This window comes from Dasypus novemcinctus, chromosome 6 (genome assembly GCF_030445035.2).
Source record: "Dasypus novemcinctus isolate mDasNov1 chromosome 6, mDasNov1.1.hap2, whole genome shotgun sequence".
Classification (NCBI taxonomy): Eukaryota; Metazoa; Chordata; class Mammalia; order Cingulata; family Dasypodidae; genus Dasypus; species Dasypus novemcinctus.
The window spans coordinates 93166799-93185705 of NC_080678.1; the positions used below are offsets into that span (position 1 = coordinate 93166799).

General features: G+C 46.2%; 1 protein-coding gene across 4 annotated transcripts; it reads left to right on the forward strand.

The window, feature by feature from the left end:
- Positions 1-380: 380 nt before the first annotated feature.
- On the forward strand, positions 381-18778 carry HNRNPF (heterogeneous nuclear ribonucleoprotein F). 4 transcript variants are annotated; one of them, XM_004452097.4, is made up of 2 exons: positions 381-467; positions 16867-18778. In XM_004452097.4, exon 2 carries the CDS (start codon positions 16918-16920, stop codon positions 18160-18162), a length of 1245 nt encoding a protein of 414 aa, XP_004452154.1. In that variant the 5' UTR covers positions 381-467; positions 16867-16917; the 3' UTR covers positions 18163-18778. The 4 variants fall into 4 exon arrangements, with proteins under 4 accessions (XP_004452154.1, XP_004452157.1, XP_004452156.1 ...); XM_004452100.5 differs by having other exon boundaries at positions 432-521; XM_004452099.5 differs by lacking the exon at positions 381-467 and adding an exon at positions 731-843.
- Positions 18779-18907: the final 129 nt, after the last annotated feature.

Consider the following 18907-nt stretch of genomic DNA (forward strand, 5'->3'; position numbering starts at 1 on the left):
CCCGGCCGCCTTCAGGCACACTGTTAGCTTTCGGCGAGGGTCCCTATTCAGTAAGAAAGGGTCAATGAATACCTTCCCGCCGCTCCCCTCCCCCCACCCAGGCCCAGCTCCCAGGAGGCCCCGCGCCCGCCCAGCTCCCAGGAGGCCCCGCGGCCGAGCAGCCGGCAGGACAGCGTCGCGGACTGTGGGGGCGACCAGCCCGGGCGGGCTTGGGCGGAGCCAAGAAGTATCGTAAAGCCATTGGGCGAGAGCCCCTGTGCCCCGCCCCTCTCCACCGCCCCAGACCCACCCCGCGCCTGGCTGACCAATCCCGGCCCCGGCCCTGGGCACGTCACAATGGCGCCCTCGCGGCCCCGCCCCCAGACGACCCGCTTAGGCCCCGCCTCCGGGACCCGCCCCGTCACGGTCTTCGGCCTTCCGGCTCCGCGAAGGAAGTAGGTCTGCGCCGCGTCTCACTGGAGAAGCAGGTGGGAATCGGGAAGAGACCCCGGCCCGCGGTCACGCCGGCGCCAGGCAGTGGGGTAGGGGCTCGGCAGGTCGGGGCTGTTACTTCCAGGGGTGAGGGACGCCGCCGGGCCGAGGAGAGCCCGGGAACGCTGGGCGCGTAAGGGCTTTCCGGAAGCGCCGGGTGCGCTCGACGGGCGGGAGTTGGGGACTCGCGCCCCTCGGAGGCCCCGCCCCTCGGAGGCCCCTCCCCGGGCGCTCTGCCAGGTGGGGGGGTTTCCATGGTGACGGTAAACAAGCCTCAACTGCCTCCGTTACAACCGCCAAGTCCCGCGCGTTCCAGCCTCCTTCTCTCGGTCGGGACGTGGAAAGCGGGAGCGTGGAGACGCGGCGCCCGCGGTGAGGGGCGGCCCGGGGTCGAGAGCCGCCAGCCCGGGGGCTAGCGGGGACTGCGAGGCGTGGGGTGGGGCTGGGGAGTAGGCGGGGTACGAGGCTATGGCCCGCCGGCCCGAGACCGGCGGGGCCGGGGGGCCGGGGGTGGGGCCTGGGAGCGGGGAGTAGGCGGGCCCGTAGGCCGCGCTGAGGCCGGGCGGGGCGCACCCGGAAGGAAGCGCGCCGGGCCCTGCCCTTGTGCCCGGAGTCGCGTCAGGCCCGGCGCTTTCGGTAGTGGGCTCCGAGCCGTGAGCGCAACCTATCGCGGGCTTCCTGTGTCCCCCAGCGCCCGAGGCTGGTGTGGAGAGGTGCTCCTCGAGGCCCGTCCCTCCCGCCGCTTCGCCCGAGCGCGCCCGACCCTGCGGCGTTTTCTGCTCCTGAGGTACCGGGTTTTGTGCGTTTCGGACTGAAATCGTTGGTTCGTGTGCTTCTGTGCCTCGTGACCGCGCTGCTCCCGGGCGAGCGCGCGGAGCTGGGCCTCTCCTTTCACTTTTTCTCTCCGAGCCTTTGGTATGCTGTTTGCACGTTGTTTACTCTTAAGAAAGTTCGGGGCCCGGTCAGCCGCCTCGCACGCGGGCGGTCTCGGGGAACGTCGCCCCGCCGCCCCCTACCCGTCTCGGTTTTCAGGACGCCTGCCCCCCGCGCCCCGCCGGCCCGGGGGTCTGCGCGGCGCCCGAGGAAGGCCTGGGAGTTGCAAAGCCGGGACGTGCGGCCTGGGGGTGAAGGCCCGGCTCGGCTCGATCCGGGGCGGCCCCGCGCAGTCGCCCCCTCCCTATGGACTCGGTCCGGGCCTAGAGTCCCTGCCTCGGAGGGTCCCATTTAGAATTGACGGAGACCCCTCCCCAATTCCCTCGGGGGAGGCAGATTCCCCCATTAAATCCGCGGACTAGATCCGGGGCTCCTGAAGGGCCTGGGGTGTCCGGCGGTGAGCAGCGCACACTCGAGCGCCGCGGAGCCCGCGCGCGCGGTGTGGGGGCGGGGAGAGCGCAGGTTCCCGCCGCCTCCCCGCGGGGGCGCCCTGGGCGCCAGGCCTGCTCCGAGCCCGCCTCGCGGCGCCTGGTGCCGACGCGATCTCGTCCCGCGCCACGAGGACGCAGGGCCGCGCTTCCTGCCCGGGTTGTCGCTGCGCCTTGCCATGGCGGCCCGTGCGTGGCGGGAGAGGAGCCGCCGGCTGCGGCCACGTGTCCCGGGCTTCCCGCATCTTACCGAACTCAGTATGACCCTTTTACTTTTAGGACGTGTTTTTAAAAGTTAGGTGTTTTTTTGCGTTTCTAGTAAGAATGAAAATAACGTGGAGTTTTCCGGGTAGACAAAAATTGTGTTAGAATTAAAAGTCTGCTTTCATTCCTAGTTTCCATACACAAGGATTTCTTCGTTCTCAGAGTGTGTACTTTTAATATCAGGAGAGATTGCTTTATTATTGGCGGATGTTAAGCAATTCCATCGTTCTTTGAGAACTATTTCCCCGTATGCATTTTTGTAAATTGTTTGGGTTTATTATATGCATATTATGGTCTCCATTTTATTTTCAGTTTGTTTTCTAATTTAATGACCTTTTATTTTTAGGAGGGGTTACAGAAACTTATTAAAATGAGGCTGTTTAATCTTGTGAGTTCTTACATGTATAATTGAAGCAGACTCCACATGGGCTTTTATTGTATTTTTTTGCCAGGTTTTAAAAAACTGCCAATGACTCCTTTTCACTTGAAGGTAGTGTTACAAAGCATTTTAAACACGATGGTAAACATGTGAGTTGCTTAACAAGGAATAAGTAAGAGAATCAGCTGTCGAATGTGGCTACTGCCCTGGAGAAACTTGGGTTGGTGCGTGGAGGGGCTTTGAAATTGGGAGGGGGCGTCAGTATCCCGCTGCTCGCTTGATGGTGACTGCCCCACCCCCACCCCGACCTGAGATGTGGCATCCGCCTCAGTAGAACCATATTAAGTTTCTCGGTGTGCCAACGGGTTTTCTAATGACGTATGCATGGCCACCCTGTAAGGGTGCAGTGCTGTTAACTCCATTGTACAAAAGAGAACAGTTCTGGAGAAGTAGTCACTTGCCCAGATACACAGTTGAGATGGGGACCGGGTGTGTCTGATACCTGTGGACAGCCCTCTTCAACTCAGCCATGCATGACTCCCTGCCCCCATATAGCCACTCTGGGCCAGGGTTTTTGTGGAGGGAAAGAGAGTGGGAGATGGGAGCCTCAACCAAGACCAGCCTGGCTTGTGTTACAGCAAATCCCAGATACTGTTAGATTTTTAATCCATAAATATTTCAGCTTGTATTTTTAAAGACCTAAAACATAACTACATACCATTGTCATAGGTAAAAAAAACAAACAAAAAACTACTTGATATCATCAAATACAGTGTTCAGTTTGTCCCTAATTGTACTAGTAAATTTTTTTTTAACTAGTTGGTGAGAGTCAGGATCCCAACAAGGTCACACCTTCCTTGTAAGTGGGAGATATATCTCGTTATTTTTTAATCCAGAGTAGCACTGTCCTATTAGAAGTATAGTGAAGCCACGTACATAGTTTTACATTTCCTAATAGTAAGAAGTAAAATGAAACAGGCGTATTTTATTTTAATAATAAATTCAGATTAATATTTCTCATTTATTTTTCGTCTTCACAGTCCAGTGTGTATTGTACACTGTTAACACATTTCAGTTTGTACTACCCACATTTCAAGTGTAGCGGCTAGCTACTATATTAGATAGGCACCACTTAGAGGTTCCTTTTCTTGAAAGATTTTTCCTTGCAGTTTGTCCAACAAATCAGATTGTCATGTAGAACTATCCACGATGGGATTTTCTTCCTGCATTCATTGATGGTGTTTGAATCTGTCCTCAGTATTTCTTGTAAAATGGTAGTTAATGCTAGAGGCTGTTTGATTCCGATGAAACTTTGAAAAGAATGTTTCTTTGGTATGTACACTTCTGTTTGCGGGACAGACATACTGATGGTGTTCTCTGTTTTGTGTTAGCCATTGTGACCAGTGCCTAGAGCCGTCGTTTTGTTAGTGGTTTGCAAATTAGTGGTATTTTGATTCTGTACTCGTTTTTTAGCAGGAATACTTGTAGACACAGGTTTCCTTCATCAACCTTTTGTTAAGATATAGTTTATAAAAGTCAGGGTACATTTTTGGTTTCTTCCTTAGGGTTTGCCACTGTCCATCGTAATGATTTGGGTCCCTAGCACGTGCCAAAGATAGCTTATTTTTTTCTAGTATCTTTATGCACTTTTTCAGTCCTCTGCAACTTTTATTCTCTCTAATGCTTTTGGCTATTGGGAGCCTTTCACATGGGTTTTCAGCTCTTACTTGAAGCAGTTTCAGTTAAGATGTGACAATACTTTATTTCCATTAAGTGGCGGGCCAGAGTTTTTTCAGCTGGACCCCTAGAGATGAACAGCTGGGTTTACAGTCTTGTCCTATTACAGATAATGTTGCAGTGCTTATGGATTGAGTGCCACAATAAGTATCCTATGCATGTGATTTTCCCCCCCTATTTGGCCATAGGGGCTGAGCTATTTTATATTTTCACAGTGTTTAAGAAGGCCTATCTAAAACCTTCCCAATTTTTCATTAATCTTGTGAGGTTGAGATCTTTTCATATGTATAGGGGCATTTCTTTAGCTCTCCACTTCTATAACCCATTTTCCTTTGAATAGATGGAGTTTGTTTTTTTTTAAGAGCTCTCTACTAGGGATACCTCTTGAAATAAATTGCAAAGAGCTTTCTCATTTTTCCAGTGGTGTTTTTACTTAGCTTATAGTGTTTTTAGTCATGCATAAGATTTTTTATTTTAGAGTGTACTTAGCATTTTTAATAAAACATGAAAAAACACCTTAGTTACTTGTCTCCATCAATGTTAAATGATAAATTGCAGTGACTGAAATAAACCCAAGTTGGCATGATGATATATTACTGATTTGTGTATGTAAGATTTGGTTTGCTAATATTTATTTGGGATTTTTGCATCTGGGTTCATGAGTGAAATTAACCTGTGAAATTTGATGGACTAATCCTAAAACTTTTGACTGGAAAACCATTTAAATTACAGTTCTAAATGTGAAAAGAAAAACAAGGCTAGGAGAAACAGCTCTTAAAAAAGGCACAAAAAGGGATATAATTAAGAGAGAAATGATAGGATGGAATTAAAAATTCTAAACTGTTGGGTTTCCTCTGGCAGTATGTCCTTTAATTTACAAAAATTCTCACATAATATGAATATTGTAAATTCTCCTTTCATATAATCTATTACATGCATAAATACACATTGCAAAGAAAGTCCATCATTGGCACCTCTTCTTGTAATAGAGGTTTTGGTTCTTTATACAATATTTGGTTAGAATGGTGGTATCCAATAGCAATGTTACAGGAACAGTGAAGTTTTTTCATTTTCTTACTGATATTCACAAAACTGTCTTAATTCATTCCTTTAAAGTGTGAAGTTCAGTTGTGATTAGTAATTGAAGAAAATGTGGCATTGGTGTCGAGAAAGTGGCCATGGTGGCTGCTGGGGGGTGGGGAATGGGAGGAAGAGATGAGATGTGGAGGCGTTTTTGGGACTTGGACTTGTCCTAGGTGATGCTGCAGGGACAGTTACCGGACATTGTAGGTCCTCCCATGGCCCACTGGATGGAATGTGGGAGAGTGTGGGCTATGATGTGGACCATTGACAATGAGGTGCAGCGGTGCTCAAAGATGTATTCACCAAATGCAGTGAATGTCTCATGATGATGGAGGAGATTGTTGCTATGGGGGGAGGAGGGAGGTGGGGGGTATATGGGGACCTCATATTTTTTTAAATATAATATTTAAAAAAAAGACAAAAAAATAAAAAACAGTAAAAAAAGTGTGAAGTTCAGGGGTTTTACAAAGTTGTGTAACTATCACCACTGATTCTGGAACATTTTTTTTTTTTTTTTTTAAATTGGCACTATTTATTTGTGGTGCTTTTTTTTTTTTTAAAGATTTATTTATTTAATTCCCCCCCCCCCCCCCCCCGGTTGTCTGTTCTTGGTGTCTATTTGCTGCGTCTTGTTTCTTTGTCCGCTTCTGTTGTCGTCAGCGGCACGGGAAGTGTGGGCGGCGCCATTCCTGGGCAGGCTGCTCTTTCTTTTCACGCTGGGCGGCTTTCCTCACGGGCACACTCCTTGCGCGTGGGGCTCCCCCACGCGGGGGACACCCTTGCATGGCACGGCACTCCTTGCGCGCATCAGCACTGTGCATGGCCAGCTCCACACGGGTCAAGGAGGCCCGGGGTTTGAACCGCGGACCTCCCATATGGTAGACGGACGCCCTAACCACTGGGCCAAAGTCCGTTTCCATGATTCTGGAACATTTTTATATGCTGCTGGATTTGGTTTGTTAGTATTTTATTGAGGAATTTTGCATCTCTTTTTATAAGGGATATTGGTCTGTAGTTTTCTTGTGATACCTTTTTTTTTTTTAAGCATTGTTTTATTCTCAAACGATCACACTTAATCTTCCCCTCCCATCCCACCCCATTGGCTCCCTCATCTGTTTGCTCCTTGTCTTTTGCGCCTTTATTTAGGAGGCACTGGGAACCGAACCTGAGACCTTCCATGTGGGAGGTGGGTGCCCAACTGCTTGAACCACATTCCCTTCCTGCTTGTTTTGTTTTTGCTCCTTGTCTGCTCATTGTTTTGCTAGCTGTCTGTTTTTGCTTGATGTCTGTGTTCTTTAGGAGGCGCAGGAACTGAACCTGGGACCTCCCATGTGGGAGGCGGGGGCTTGGCTGCCTGAGCCACATCTGCTTCCTAGCAGGGTTTTTTGTTTTAGATTTTATTTTATGTATTCATCCCCCCTCCCCCATTGTTTGTGTTTGCTGTCTTGTGTCCATTCACTGTTTCATGTGTGCTCTCTTGTCTTATCTTTGGGGGGCACCAGGAACCAAACCTGGAACCTCCCATGTGGGAGAGAGGCACTCAGTTGCTTGAACCACCTCCGCTCCCTGCTTTGTTGTATCTCTTGTGTTCATCTTTTGTCTCCTTGTTGGGTCAGCTCACGGTGCTAGCCTCTCCAGGAGGCACTGGAACTGAACCTGGGACCTCCCATGTAGCAGTCTGGAACTCAATTACTTGAGCCACATCCATTTCCGTCCCTATCAGTTTTTTTTTTTAGCTTGCCTGTCCCTATCAGTTTTGATATTAAGGTAATAACTGGCTTCATAGAATGAGTTAGAAATGTTTTTTTAAAATATGACAATTAACCAGTACATCCAAAATTATGTCAACATGTAATCAATATAAAAATTGAGAGATTTAAGTTTTCTTTTCATACTAAGTCTTTGCAGTTCAGTGTGCATTTTATACTTAGAGTTTTGGACCAGACATATTTCAAGCACTCATGTGTTTAGTGGCAACCATGTTGGACTGAGTAAGGTTAGAATATTCCAGTTATGTACACGTGGGATACATTAGTGGAATCCATACTTATTTGTTATCTGTTCCTTTGCCTCAGTCTTTCTTTTTTGGAATTCATGGTATTTCTGTCCCCATCCTCCAAATCTCAGATGTTTTTCTCCTTGTTTCTATTTTTCTCTATTTTATTTCTTCCATTTGGCCCTCTTAAGTCACTACCCTTTCATTACTGACTTTATAAAGTGAAAATTTAATCTATGATTGAATGTCTGAAAGAGTTATGAAATAAAATAGTTATGAAAAAGTAAAAGTTATGGTTTTGTCGAGCAACTTTTGTTCCCTGAAAACTGTTTGCTGTTCTAAGCATGATGTGTATGTGCTAGTCTGTCTGGGACCCCACCACCACCACCACCAGTGCTTTATAAGGTTCCTGTCCTCCTCCTGGCTCTGTTCTCACTTCCACTTCAGGTTAAAATGCTGTGGTCCGCCGAGCAGGGAACAGTGAGCACGAGTTGCTACAGCAGTCTTAGTTTTAGTGACCACATGGGACCTGACAAGGACAAGAGGTTTTGGTCCTCTGGGGAGGCACCAGAAGGAACCCCTGACATTCTTTTTGTGAATTTAATAAGAACTGAACATAAAAATGAAAATAATTTCATCAGAAAAAAAATGGCAATACAAAAGAAACCACCCACTAGAACATATCCTTGCAAATGGCTGCATTTAAAAAAATAAATGTGAACAAGCATCTAGGTGCAATAGAGAATAATACAAAGAGAAGAAGGCGGGGAGAGTAATACAGTTTCCAGATTTGATTTTTAAATCTTAGCTTTTTACAAGAAGCAAGAGTCCTTGCTACCATTCTTTTTCCAGCCCAGCTTATCCCCACACACATACCTACTCTTCGTCGTTTGTAAATGTCACTGCCTCAGAAGTGACATTCTGAAAATGGGGGCTTCTAAGTCCCCTTTTTTTAAAAAAGATGTTTTATTTATTTTTTCTCCCCACCACTATGTTATTTTTCACTGGCTGTGTCTGTTCGTTTTTCTTATTCTTCTTTTTCCTTGTTTCTTTAGGAGGCACCGGGAGCCGAGCCAGCAACCTCCCATGTGGTAGGCAGGCGCCCATTTGCCTGAGCCATGTCCACTTCCCTATATGTGTTTTTGTTAATGGTACAAATCACAGCTTACTGTCATACATTTACGTGTCCATTTTGTTTATTCCTTACTGGCTTTTCAGTCCATTAAACTGTGTGTATCTCCCTCCTGAACACAGTGCCTCTATCTTGTGTGTGCAGTGTTCATTGGTGAAGGAGTGACTCTCCAGGTTTAGTAAACTTTACCAACTGCACATTGCTCCGGGCCTTTCATATTCTGCAGCTTCCACTTTGCTCCTCCTTTTGGAGGGGTGAGTACCACATACATTCTTCTTAAGCTTGTCAGTCCATCCTGTCTCCATGCATCTGTTACCACCATTCATTTTCCAGATAGCAGCTAAACTGCTCTGTTGGGGGGTGGGGGGAATCCAACTCGGATTATGTCATTCCATTTTGGAACAAATAAGTAACTTCCCATTGGCCTTAGAAAAAAAGTCCATAATACTGAAGCAGTCCTTAAAGGCTATGTAGGAGGTTCTTCTCTGCCTCCTCCTCCCATTGCTCTCAAGCCTCACTACAGTTGTTTTCTGTTCACAACTCCCCTGCTTCAAGGCTTCTGCACAACCATTACGGGCCTGAAACAGGTGGGAACTGTTACTGACAGCCTAATATTAAACATGCTGCAGGACTGTGTTAAAACTTACCAGTCAAGCCAAGGAGGCATACCTACAATTACAGTGCAGCAATAAGGTGTATGCCAATTATAAATTGCCAAGGATATGTTTTGGAGAGGAAAATAAGCAAAGTAAAGGCTTCAAAGCAGCCAGGGTGGTACCCATTTTCTTAGAGTACCCGTTCCTAAAATAAACCAGTTTTGTGGGTTAATTTTTCTTCAAAATACTGTTTTACTTTAAATTGTGAGTTGTGGGTGTGGTTTTCATTGGACTACCTGTATTTTGAGTCCTCTGAGAATTCTCATTCTCTGATTTCACACTAATAGTTATGGGTTTGGGGGAAAATACAAAACTAAAGAGTCAAAATGAATTCCTCTGTGCCTGTAACCCTGCTTTAACATTAATTAATCATGGATAGTTTTTTTCCTACATCCCCACCTACTTTCCTCATGGATAATTCTGAAGCAAATCCCTGATATGACACCATTTCATCCATAAATGTTTCAGAATTTATCTAAAAATTTATTTTAAATATAATTGCTTATAACTTAAAAATAATTTTTAAATAACTTGAACAGAACTTTGTTTCACTCATGCCTAAAATAAGCAAATGTAATGCATTAATATCAAATTTCTAGTCCTTTTCCTGTATTGTCCCAAATGTTTAATAATTTATTTGAGTCAGAATCCAAATATTTCCCATGCATTGTCAGTTTTGTACATATTTCTGACATTTCTGTTAATTTGTACATTTCCTCCTCATTTTCCTTAGAGTTCTTTATTGAAGAATGGCTCCTTAGTACAGTTTCCCACTTTGTCTGGTTTTGATGGGTTGTTTTTTTTTTTTAAGATTTTATTTATTCCCTTCCCCATTGTTTTTTGGTGCTCTCTGTCGGTTGTGTGCTGGTGTTTTTAGTAGGAGTCCCACAAACTGAACCCAGGACCTCCCATGTGGGAGGGAGGTGCCCAGTGGCGTGAGCCACTTCTGCTCCCATGTATTATCTCTTCCTCTTCCCAGTATTTCCTATAATTTGGTAGTTACCTCTAGACTAGTAAGTAGATCCTTAAGAAACACTTTTTATTCTTTTGAAAATTTATTATTAAAAAATGCCTAGCATATGTGAAAGTAGGGAAAAAACTATACTGAAATGACATCTAAGTGTCCTCCAACTTTCCAAAATAACCAAATCATTTACTTGTCCTGTTTATCTGCTCTTCCACTCAGATTATTTCAAAACAGATTTGACATCAAATCATTTGATCTGTAAATATTTCTCTGATGCATAAGGACTCTTAAAGTAAAATTACAATTGCATAATTACAACCTAATTTTTAATAATTCTTAGTAGAAAATAGTCACTGCTCACTTTACAATTGCTTTATTTTATTTTATTTTTAAAGATTTATTTATTTAATCCCCCCCCTCCCCCTGGTTGTCTGTTCTCTGTGTCTATTTGCTGTGTCTTGTTTCTTTGTCCACTTCTGTTGTCGTCAGCGGCACAGGAAGTGTGGGCGGCGCCATTCCTGGGCAGACTGCACTTTCCTTCGCGCTGGGCAGCTCTCCTTACGGGGCACACTCCTTGCGCGTGGGGCTCCCGTGGCACGGCACTCCTTGCGCGCATCAGCACTGCCGTGGGCCAGCTCCACACGGGTCAAGGAGGCCCGGGGTTTGAACCGCGGACCTCCCATGTGGTAGACGGAGGCAGTAACCACTGGGCCAAGTCCGTTTCCATACAATTGCTTTATAATGGATTTATAGTTTGTTCATTTTAGTTAGGTTCAAAGGGTGGCACAGTTCGTTAGGCCTAAATAACTTAGGAATTGAGTTCCTTAAAAAAAATTTTTTTTTAGGAAGTATTGGGGATTGAAACCAGACCTTTACATGGGAAGCAGGCTCTCAACCACCAAGCTACATCTGCTCTCCTTAAAATTATTTTTAATTATGTAAAATATTTACCCGAGGCCTTGGTCAATTATGCAAAGAAGTTTTACTTTTACTCCATTAGTTTCCATTTTAAAATCCTTCTTTAGAGATATTATTTTTAAAATTTATTATTTTAGAAGAAATTTTAAAGGTGGGTTTTCCTTCCACGTGTCAAAAGCAGTAGCACATACTCCCAGCCCCAGCTGATATTCCTGGGCTTCCCCCTGCGCTGTTCCCTCATCCTGGCTCTTATCCTGTGTCTTCCCCTTTTCCCTTGCGAGGGGACATGTTCTCCCGTTGGTGACATTGTGTGGACAGGAGGGAGCCACTGAATCCTCTCAAACCCCAGTCCTCTAGAAGTCTTACCCCACCCCCAAGCCCTGGGATTAGGACACGCTGGAGCCTGAGCTTCCTGCTGGACTGGACACTGCAGGATATCTGATGACCAGGTGGGGGCCAGGAGAACCCTGAACCAAAAGCCACAGTGTCTGGTGACCTCAACTATGCACCCACGGAAATGCTCAGGTGGACCTTAAAGGCCACCAGGGTTGAGAGTTGAGCCAGAGGCCGCATCTTTTCAGGTTAATAACACAAAGAAGCTGTCCCCTGTCTTTCCTGAACGTTGACATTTTTAAGCTTTGGGTGGAATTTGTGGTGCTTTGGCTGCACTGGCTTGATAGGAATAGAAGCCAGTACTGCTCCACTGTGTTAAGTCTCAGTATAAGCAAAAAAAAAAAAAAAAAAAAAAAAAAGGCACAGCATAATCCTGAGGCAGTGTCTCAATGGTTTGGGAGTGTGACTTTCTGACACCAGGACCGCCTGGCCTCCTGCTCCCCACTGTCTGCTGCTAAGCAGATTATTTACAAAATAAAGGGATGTCCCAAGTGGAGGCTATATCCCCTAAACAGTGAAGATGGATTGAATTTAAACCACCCAATTGATTTTGCTGATAAGCCCAATCAGAGTTAGCAGTCAGGGCATGCCCTGATTATCTTGATTGGCTCTACCTGAAGCTGAGGTGAATCCTGTCAAACCTGTAAGGTGGGGTGGGGTGGTGGAGGGCTACTTATAAAGCCTTCCTGCTGGGGAGCTTTTCCAGGGATGCAGAATATTAGCCCCAGCCCAGATCTGTTGTAGAATCTGCATGTTAACCAGATCATACTTGGCCAGAACTTGGCAGGCTCTACCATCTAGTCACCCGGGAGAGTTGTTTAAAATTCTGAGTGCAGGACCCAGGATCAGTATTTTCTAACACTCCCCCAAGGTATTCCAGGGGTGGGAACCTGTCTTCTCAGCCAGCACTGTATTCAGCTGCATTGTGCCTGCACCTCGCTGGGGGTGCGGTGGGGGTGCCTGAGCTGTTGTCTGCGTGCCTCTTGGCAAGAGTGAGGGCCTGGGGTGAACACGGGGCTCAGGCTGCCCAGGTGAAGATGCCTGGGTTCTACCTGTCAGTTTCCCCCTTTTTTTCGGGGTGTGTGAATATGAGTATGGATGATTTGAGTCCTCTTGTAAGAACCAGCTCATGCATTATTTGTGAAATAATTGAAAAGATTTCCTAATTGTAATGCTTTCCATTTGTATGGTTTCCCCCTCCCCCTCCATGTATCATGTAATCCTGGGAAACTTGTAAGACAAGGCAGTTTTAATTATCTCTAAGACCAAAAAAAAAGAACCCGAAGGTCAGCAAAACTGATATTCTAAATTGTTTATAAACAGTGTAGTTTGTTTCTCCTTAGAGGTATTCAGCTGGATTTAAGCACACATCCTAATCATTTGGAGATAGCTTTCTCAAGTGACTGTTGGGACTAATAGTGTTTTTTTTCCCTTTTGAAAAACATTATTTCAAGATATCTTCCCCTTTTTCTTCCTCAGTTAATTAAAAGATCAGTTCAGAGATCAAACACAGGTTGCAAGAAATGAAAGAATCTTGAGTATCTGCGCTGCTCCAGAGGAATTCTTGTAAATACTAAATTTTCTAGCACTACAAACTTGCCCTGACACCTCTCCCAGGGATGGTCAATCCAAGCCCTACTACAGATAGGGCTGAGACATACCCCATGCCCCCACCCACCCAGCCCTCTTCCCAGACACTGCCACCCCCATCTACCATCTCTCCCCTGTCCTAGTATTTAATTCAAATAGGGATTTCTTAGACCCGGAATTTAGTAATTGAGTATCCCAGGCTAGTAGGGAGTTTCCTTTTCTGGTATCTAATCCATTACTCTATGAAAAGACCTGGTGAGTGTCTTTAGGGTGGGCAGGGTGTGGTTCCACCCAAGGGGCTACCGAGGGGCCCACCCCCTTGTTAAAAGGTTCACTGGACAAGTCTCGGATTGGCCTTGATGGTGTTTTTGGAAGGTGAGCTATTATAAGCAAGTCTTTTCTCAGTTGTTTATACTTGTTTGTGACTTTTGGATTTCAGCCCCCAAAGAAGTTTGTTAGGTCACTAGCTTTAAACCCATGTTGAGTGGGACCCCATAACTCTGTCCAATTGAGTTTTAGTTAATGTTCTGTGTATTGTAAGGTCCCCACAAGGAATCCAAATAGAGAGGATTCTCTGGGTGAAACAAGGAATTTGCATTATTTTAGCACCAAAATTAGGTTTGTGTTCTATCAGGAGTTTAAAGAGGAAGAAATTTGAAAACTTGGGGTTTTAGGGGAATGGAAGAGACCTAATTCTGTAGTAAAAGTAAGCAGTACATGTTTTAATCGCAGGCATTTGTTTCAGGATAGAGTGCCCTCTTTGCCTTGCCTACAGGGAAGAAGTCAGTTTGTTTACTAAACATTATTATTTGAAACAACATTTCTACTCTGTGCAGTTATTATTAGCAGGCTTCTTAAATAACTTTTATGTGAAAAGTTTGTGTTTCTTTTCTACCCTGGCTGGGCCACCCCCTTGAGGGAGTGCCACTGATTGCCTGAGGCTGTAGATGAATCTCCTGTTGATGGCAGGTCTGGGTGTTTCCCAGCCTGCCCCCAGCATTCTCTGCAACATCTCACAGCAGAGGTGCTGAAGGAGCCAAAGAAGATTGCATTTGTGCAATGGGAAGACCTTTTCCAGAGCTAGTGTACTTGAGCTGAGTCCTTAAGACCTGAGGATTTAGCTCGGGGTGGGGTGTAGGGTGGGAGTATGTTTGAATTACCAGCTGAGAGAACAATGTGTGTCAGATCCCTGAGGACACAGAGAGCCTGGCAAGTTCCAGGCACTGAGGAAAGAAAGAGGTAGGTTTTTAAAAAGGGCGTAAAGCAGTTTGAGCCAGATCCAGATAGTAGTAGTGTTCCCAGGCATGAAGACACACGAGCCCTGTGGATTGGGTTCAGGGGCCACTGGGAAGCCTGGAAGACTTGAAAGCAGAGGGTGAGCTGAGTCACATTTTACGAGAGCACTTCAGCTTCAGATGCTTGGAGTTTATTTAGGAATGTGGGTCAGGGTGAAAACGATGGCTCCCCAGAGAGAGGTTGAGGGATTGACTGGATTTGAAAGTTTAGGAGTTGTTCAAGGCTTTCTCCAGTTTCCTGGCAAACCTCTGGACGACAGGAAGGACATTGTGCTGTAGTTTGGAGTGTTTTGGAGCTTTCAGAGAAGTAGTGCTTGTCAATACCCGTGAGGCAGCTGTGTTCTCCGCGTCTCAGGAGCCTGGGCCTAGAGATGATCGTGGGGATTGCGCACCACTGGGGATGGGGGTGGGGGTTCCCCTAGAGGAGGCCTGGCGCAGAGAGACTGAGAAGTGGGGTTTCAAGAAGGGAATGGTTACTTTGTGCTGAGGGAACAAGTAAGAGAAGAAAACATTCACTCTCTTCCGTTGGGGTCCTTGGCAGAGAAGGGGCCTGGAGGAGTGTGGGGGCAGTGAAGACAGGGAGAGGTGGTGAGGGTGGACTACCTCTCACCAAACAAACTTGAAGATTTTACTGAAGGGGAAGGCAAATAGAGAATAGTTGGAGGCAGAGTTGACGTCAGGGAAGGTGTATATTACAAGATTGGTTAGAGCTGAGCATAATTACTGAGAAAGCTGTGTTCAGGAAAGAGACGATACAGACTTTCTTGGGGGTGGGTGGGGTTGGTACCCAGCAAAGCTGTCTATGAGGGTCTCAGGTAGGAGAGGCAGCTCCTTTTTTATAAGTTTCTGAATTTTGTGGCCCCTTCCTTCATGAGGTTGTTATTACTCTTTGAAATGGAAGGCTAGCTGATCGCCAGAGAGAGGGAACGGAGCTGGGATGTGTAGGTGGTATTGAGGGCCTGTGGAGTTTGGGTCCTGGTTCCCAACAACTCGGGGCTGTTTTATCTACCAGGGAACACTTGGCAATGTGTGAAGTCGTTATGGTTGTCACAGCTGGTGGTGCTCCTGTCTAGTGGGAAGACCATCCTGCAGTGAACTGGAAAACCAAGAATTACCCTGAAATTGTGTAACTCGAGTCTATGGGTGCCGTTTTGCCTGGCAGTGTGCATCTGAGCCACACTGAGATTTTATTTGTAAGGCAAGGCCCAAAGTGGCGCCCAGGCTCTAAGTCAATAGAGAGATGAGGAGGATGCTCCTCAGGTTGAGCATCTTATGTATTACCAATTTGCTTTTCTTTTTCCTGTTTTTTTTTAAAAAATTATGTTTTGTGCTGTTTTGAAAGGAACACTAATATATATATATGTCCATATTTTTCTTTTAACACTAAGATTTCATTCCATCTGGGGTATTGTGATTGAGCTGAGGTTCAGTTTTATCTTTTTTTTTTTTACTTTGATAACCAGTTGTGGCAATACTTCTTGAAAAGGCATCCATCTTGCCACCTATTTTAATTGCTGTACACTTGTGAAACATTGTTTCCATATTCCAAGTGGGCCTTTTTAAGTTCGAAGGGCAGGTGCAGAGTGTCACACCGACTTCACCACCTCTCACTCCTTCCTCGGGGTGTATTGTAAAGAGTATGGTTTGGTTTCTGTGCCTTTGTTTGCATTGCACATAAGGGATATTCTGCCGGTGCTTTTGCTTGTCTGGAGACATCTTCACTTTTGGCCTCACATTTGACTGGTACTTTGAGTTGACAGTCTAGGAACCAAATGAAATTCTGGAAGCTATTGCTATCTTGTATCTTTGCAGTGCTCTTGCTGATAATGCTGGTTCTGGTTCGGCCTAGTGTCAAAATGTTATTCTGTATTGGTTTTTAAAATTAGTGGGCTTGTGTTGTTCGCTTATTTTTACTTACAAGTAGCCTGCCATAAACATGCTATTTTGGTTAAATGTAAGGGATGTAGTTAAGGAAGACTCTCAAAGAACTCCAGCAAATGAACTACCAATTTCATTATGGCAGATACCTGGAATAACAAATCTAACAAGAAAATGCCCAAGTTCTAACTTGACTAGTATTTATTTATTTTTCAAAAAGATTTATTTATTTATTTCTCTCCCCTCCCCCCAACCCCAGTTGTCTGTTCTCTGTATCTGTTTGCTGCGTCGTCTTTATCCGCTTCTGTTGTCACCAGCGGCACAGGAATCTGTTTCTTTCTGTTGCGTCATCTTGCTGTGTCAGCTCTCCGTGTATACGGCGCCATTCCTGGGCAGGCTGCACTCTTGGGGCAGCTCTCCTTACAGGCGCACTCCTGCGTGTGGGGCTCCCCTACGCGGGGGACACCCCTGCATGGCAGGGCACTCCTTGCGCACATCAGCACTGCGCACGGGCCAGCTCCACACGGGTCAAGGAGGCCTGGGGTTTGAACCGCGGACCTCCTATGTGGTAGACGGACGCCCCAACCACTGGGCCAAAGTCCGTTTCCCTGGTGTGTTTTTCAAGGCCTTGTATTCCATTCATTCTTACTATCTTTACAGTAGGAACCAATGTTTACTGCATATTCTTGTAAATATTCAGTGAAAAGGTTTGTAAGGTAGTTTTTGTTTTTGTTTTTGTTTTTCAGCCACAGGAACCTGCATACCAGCTGGTTTGACACCTGCCCTGTCAACTCTCCATGATGCTGGGTCCCGAGGGAGGTGAAGGATTCGTGGTCAAGCTCCGTGGCTTGCCCTGGTCTTGCTCTATTGAGGATGTGCAGAATTTCCTCTCCGAATGCAAAATTCGTGATGGGGTCGCTGGTGTTCACTTCATCTACACCAGAGAAGGCAGGCAGAGTGGTGAGGCTTTTGTGGAACTTGAATCAGAAGAAGATGTAAAAATGGCCCTGAAAAAAGACAGAGAGAGCATGGGCCACAGGTATATTGAGGTATTCAAGTCCCACCGAACGGAAATGGATTGGGTGCTGAAGCACAGCGGTCCAAACAGCGCCGACACCGCCAACGATGGCTTTGTGCGGCTTCGGGGACTCCCCTTCGGATGCACAAAGGAAGAGATCGTCCAGTTCTTCTCAGGATTGGAAATCATGCCCAATGGGATCACACTGCCTGTAGACCCCGAGGGCAAGATCACAGGGGAGGCTTTCGTGCAGTTTGCCTCGCAGGAGTTGGCTGAGAAGGCTCTCGGGAAGCACAAGGAGAGAATAGGGCACCGGTATATCGAGGTGTTCAAGAGCAGCCAGGAGGAGGTGAGGTCCTATTCGGATCTGCCTCTGAAGTTCATGTCTGCACAGCGGCCTGGGCCCTATGACCGGCCCGGCACTGCCAGGAGGTACATGGGCATTGTCAAGCAGGCAGGCCTCGATAGAATGCGGCCTGGGGCCTACAGTGCCGGCTACGGGGGCTACGAGGAGTACAGCGGTCTCAGCGACAGCTACGGCTTCACCACCGACCTGTTTGGGCGAGACCTCACCTACTGCCTGTCGGGAATGTATGACCACAGGTACGGGGATGGCGAATTTGCTGTCCAGAGCACCACTGGGCACTGCGTCCACATGAGGGGGCTGCCCTACAAGGCCACCGAGAACGACATTTACAACTTCTTCTCTCCGCTCACCCCTGTGAGAGTGCACATCGAGATTGGCCCAGATGGCAGAGTGACCGGTGAAGCCGACGTTGAGTTTGCCACCCATGAAGAGGCTGTGGCGGCGATGGCAAAAGACAGAGCCAACATGCAGCACAGATACATAGAACTCTTCTTGAATTCCACCACCGGGGCCAGCAACGGCGCTTATGGCAGCCAGATGATGCAGGGCGTGGGGCTGTCCACCCAGTCCACCTACAGCGGCCTCGAGAGCCCGTCGGTGAGCGGCTGCTACGGGAGCGGCTACGGCGGCCAGAACAGCATGGGCGGGTACGACTAGTTTTCTAGGAATATTTTGAGTTATTGCAATCAAATGTTCACAGGCAGCCAGCAAGCAGTGAGGAGCAGTTATTACTCTAGAGGAAGCTGTGGGACCCATTTTGCACCATGAGTTTGTGAAATCTGGATTAAAAAATTACCTCTTCAGTGTTTTCTCATGCAAACTTTCTTCTAGCATGTCCTGTTGAGTAAACAATACCCTAAACTATTTTCAGCTTTTCTCAATTAACATTTTTGGTAGTGTACTTCAGAGCGAAGTTATCTGAGTTACAAGTAGTTTCAAATTCGTTAAATGTGGGTCTTTTTACACCATGTTACAGTGAACACATTCGGGAGACATGCTTTTTTGGAAAACTCAAAGGTGCTAGATCCCTAATTCAAAAAGAAACATTTCTCATGTTTGTTCGTTTTAGTTTAATTTTCATTTAAAATCTTCTAGGTTAAGTTTAAGCTTTTAAAAAAGTTAATTTTTGAAAATTGAGACACAATACTAATACTGTAGGAATTGGTGAGGCCTTAGACCTTTCTTTGTACTGTGATTTCCTTTTGGGTGTATTTTGCTAAATGAAACTTGTTAACTCAATTTTTTTCTTAAAATAAAGACTTTTTCACAACAACTGGCACAGATACTATCTACTCACCAAAAGGTAGCAAAATGGGTGGTTGGAGAGAATTCATTTCAGTATCCTGATGTATGTTAGCATGAATTTAAACATAATTTAGCACATCACATCTCTGATTTCCCT

Excerpts from the sequence above, each read along its gene's own strand:
- HNRNPF (XM_004452097.4), top strand. The coding sequence starts at position 16,918 with ATGATGCTGGGTCCCGAGGGAGGTGAAGGATTCGTGGTCAAGCTCCGT.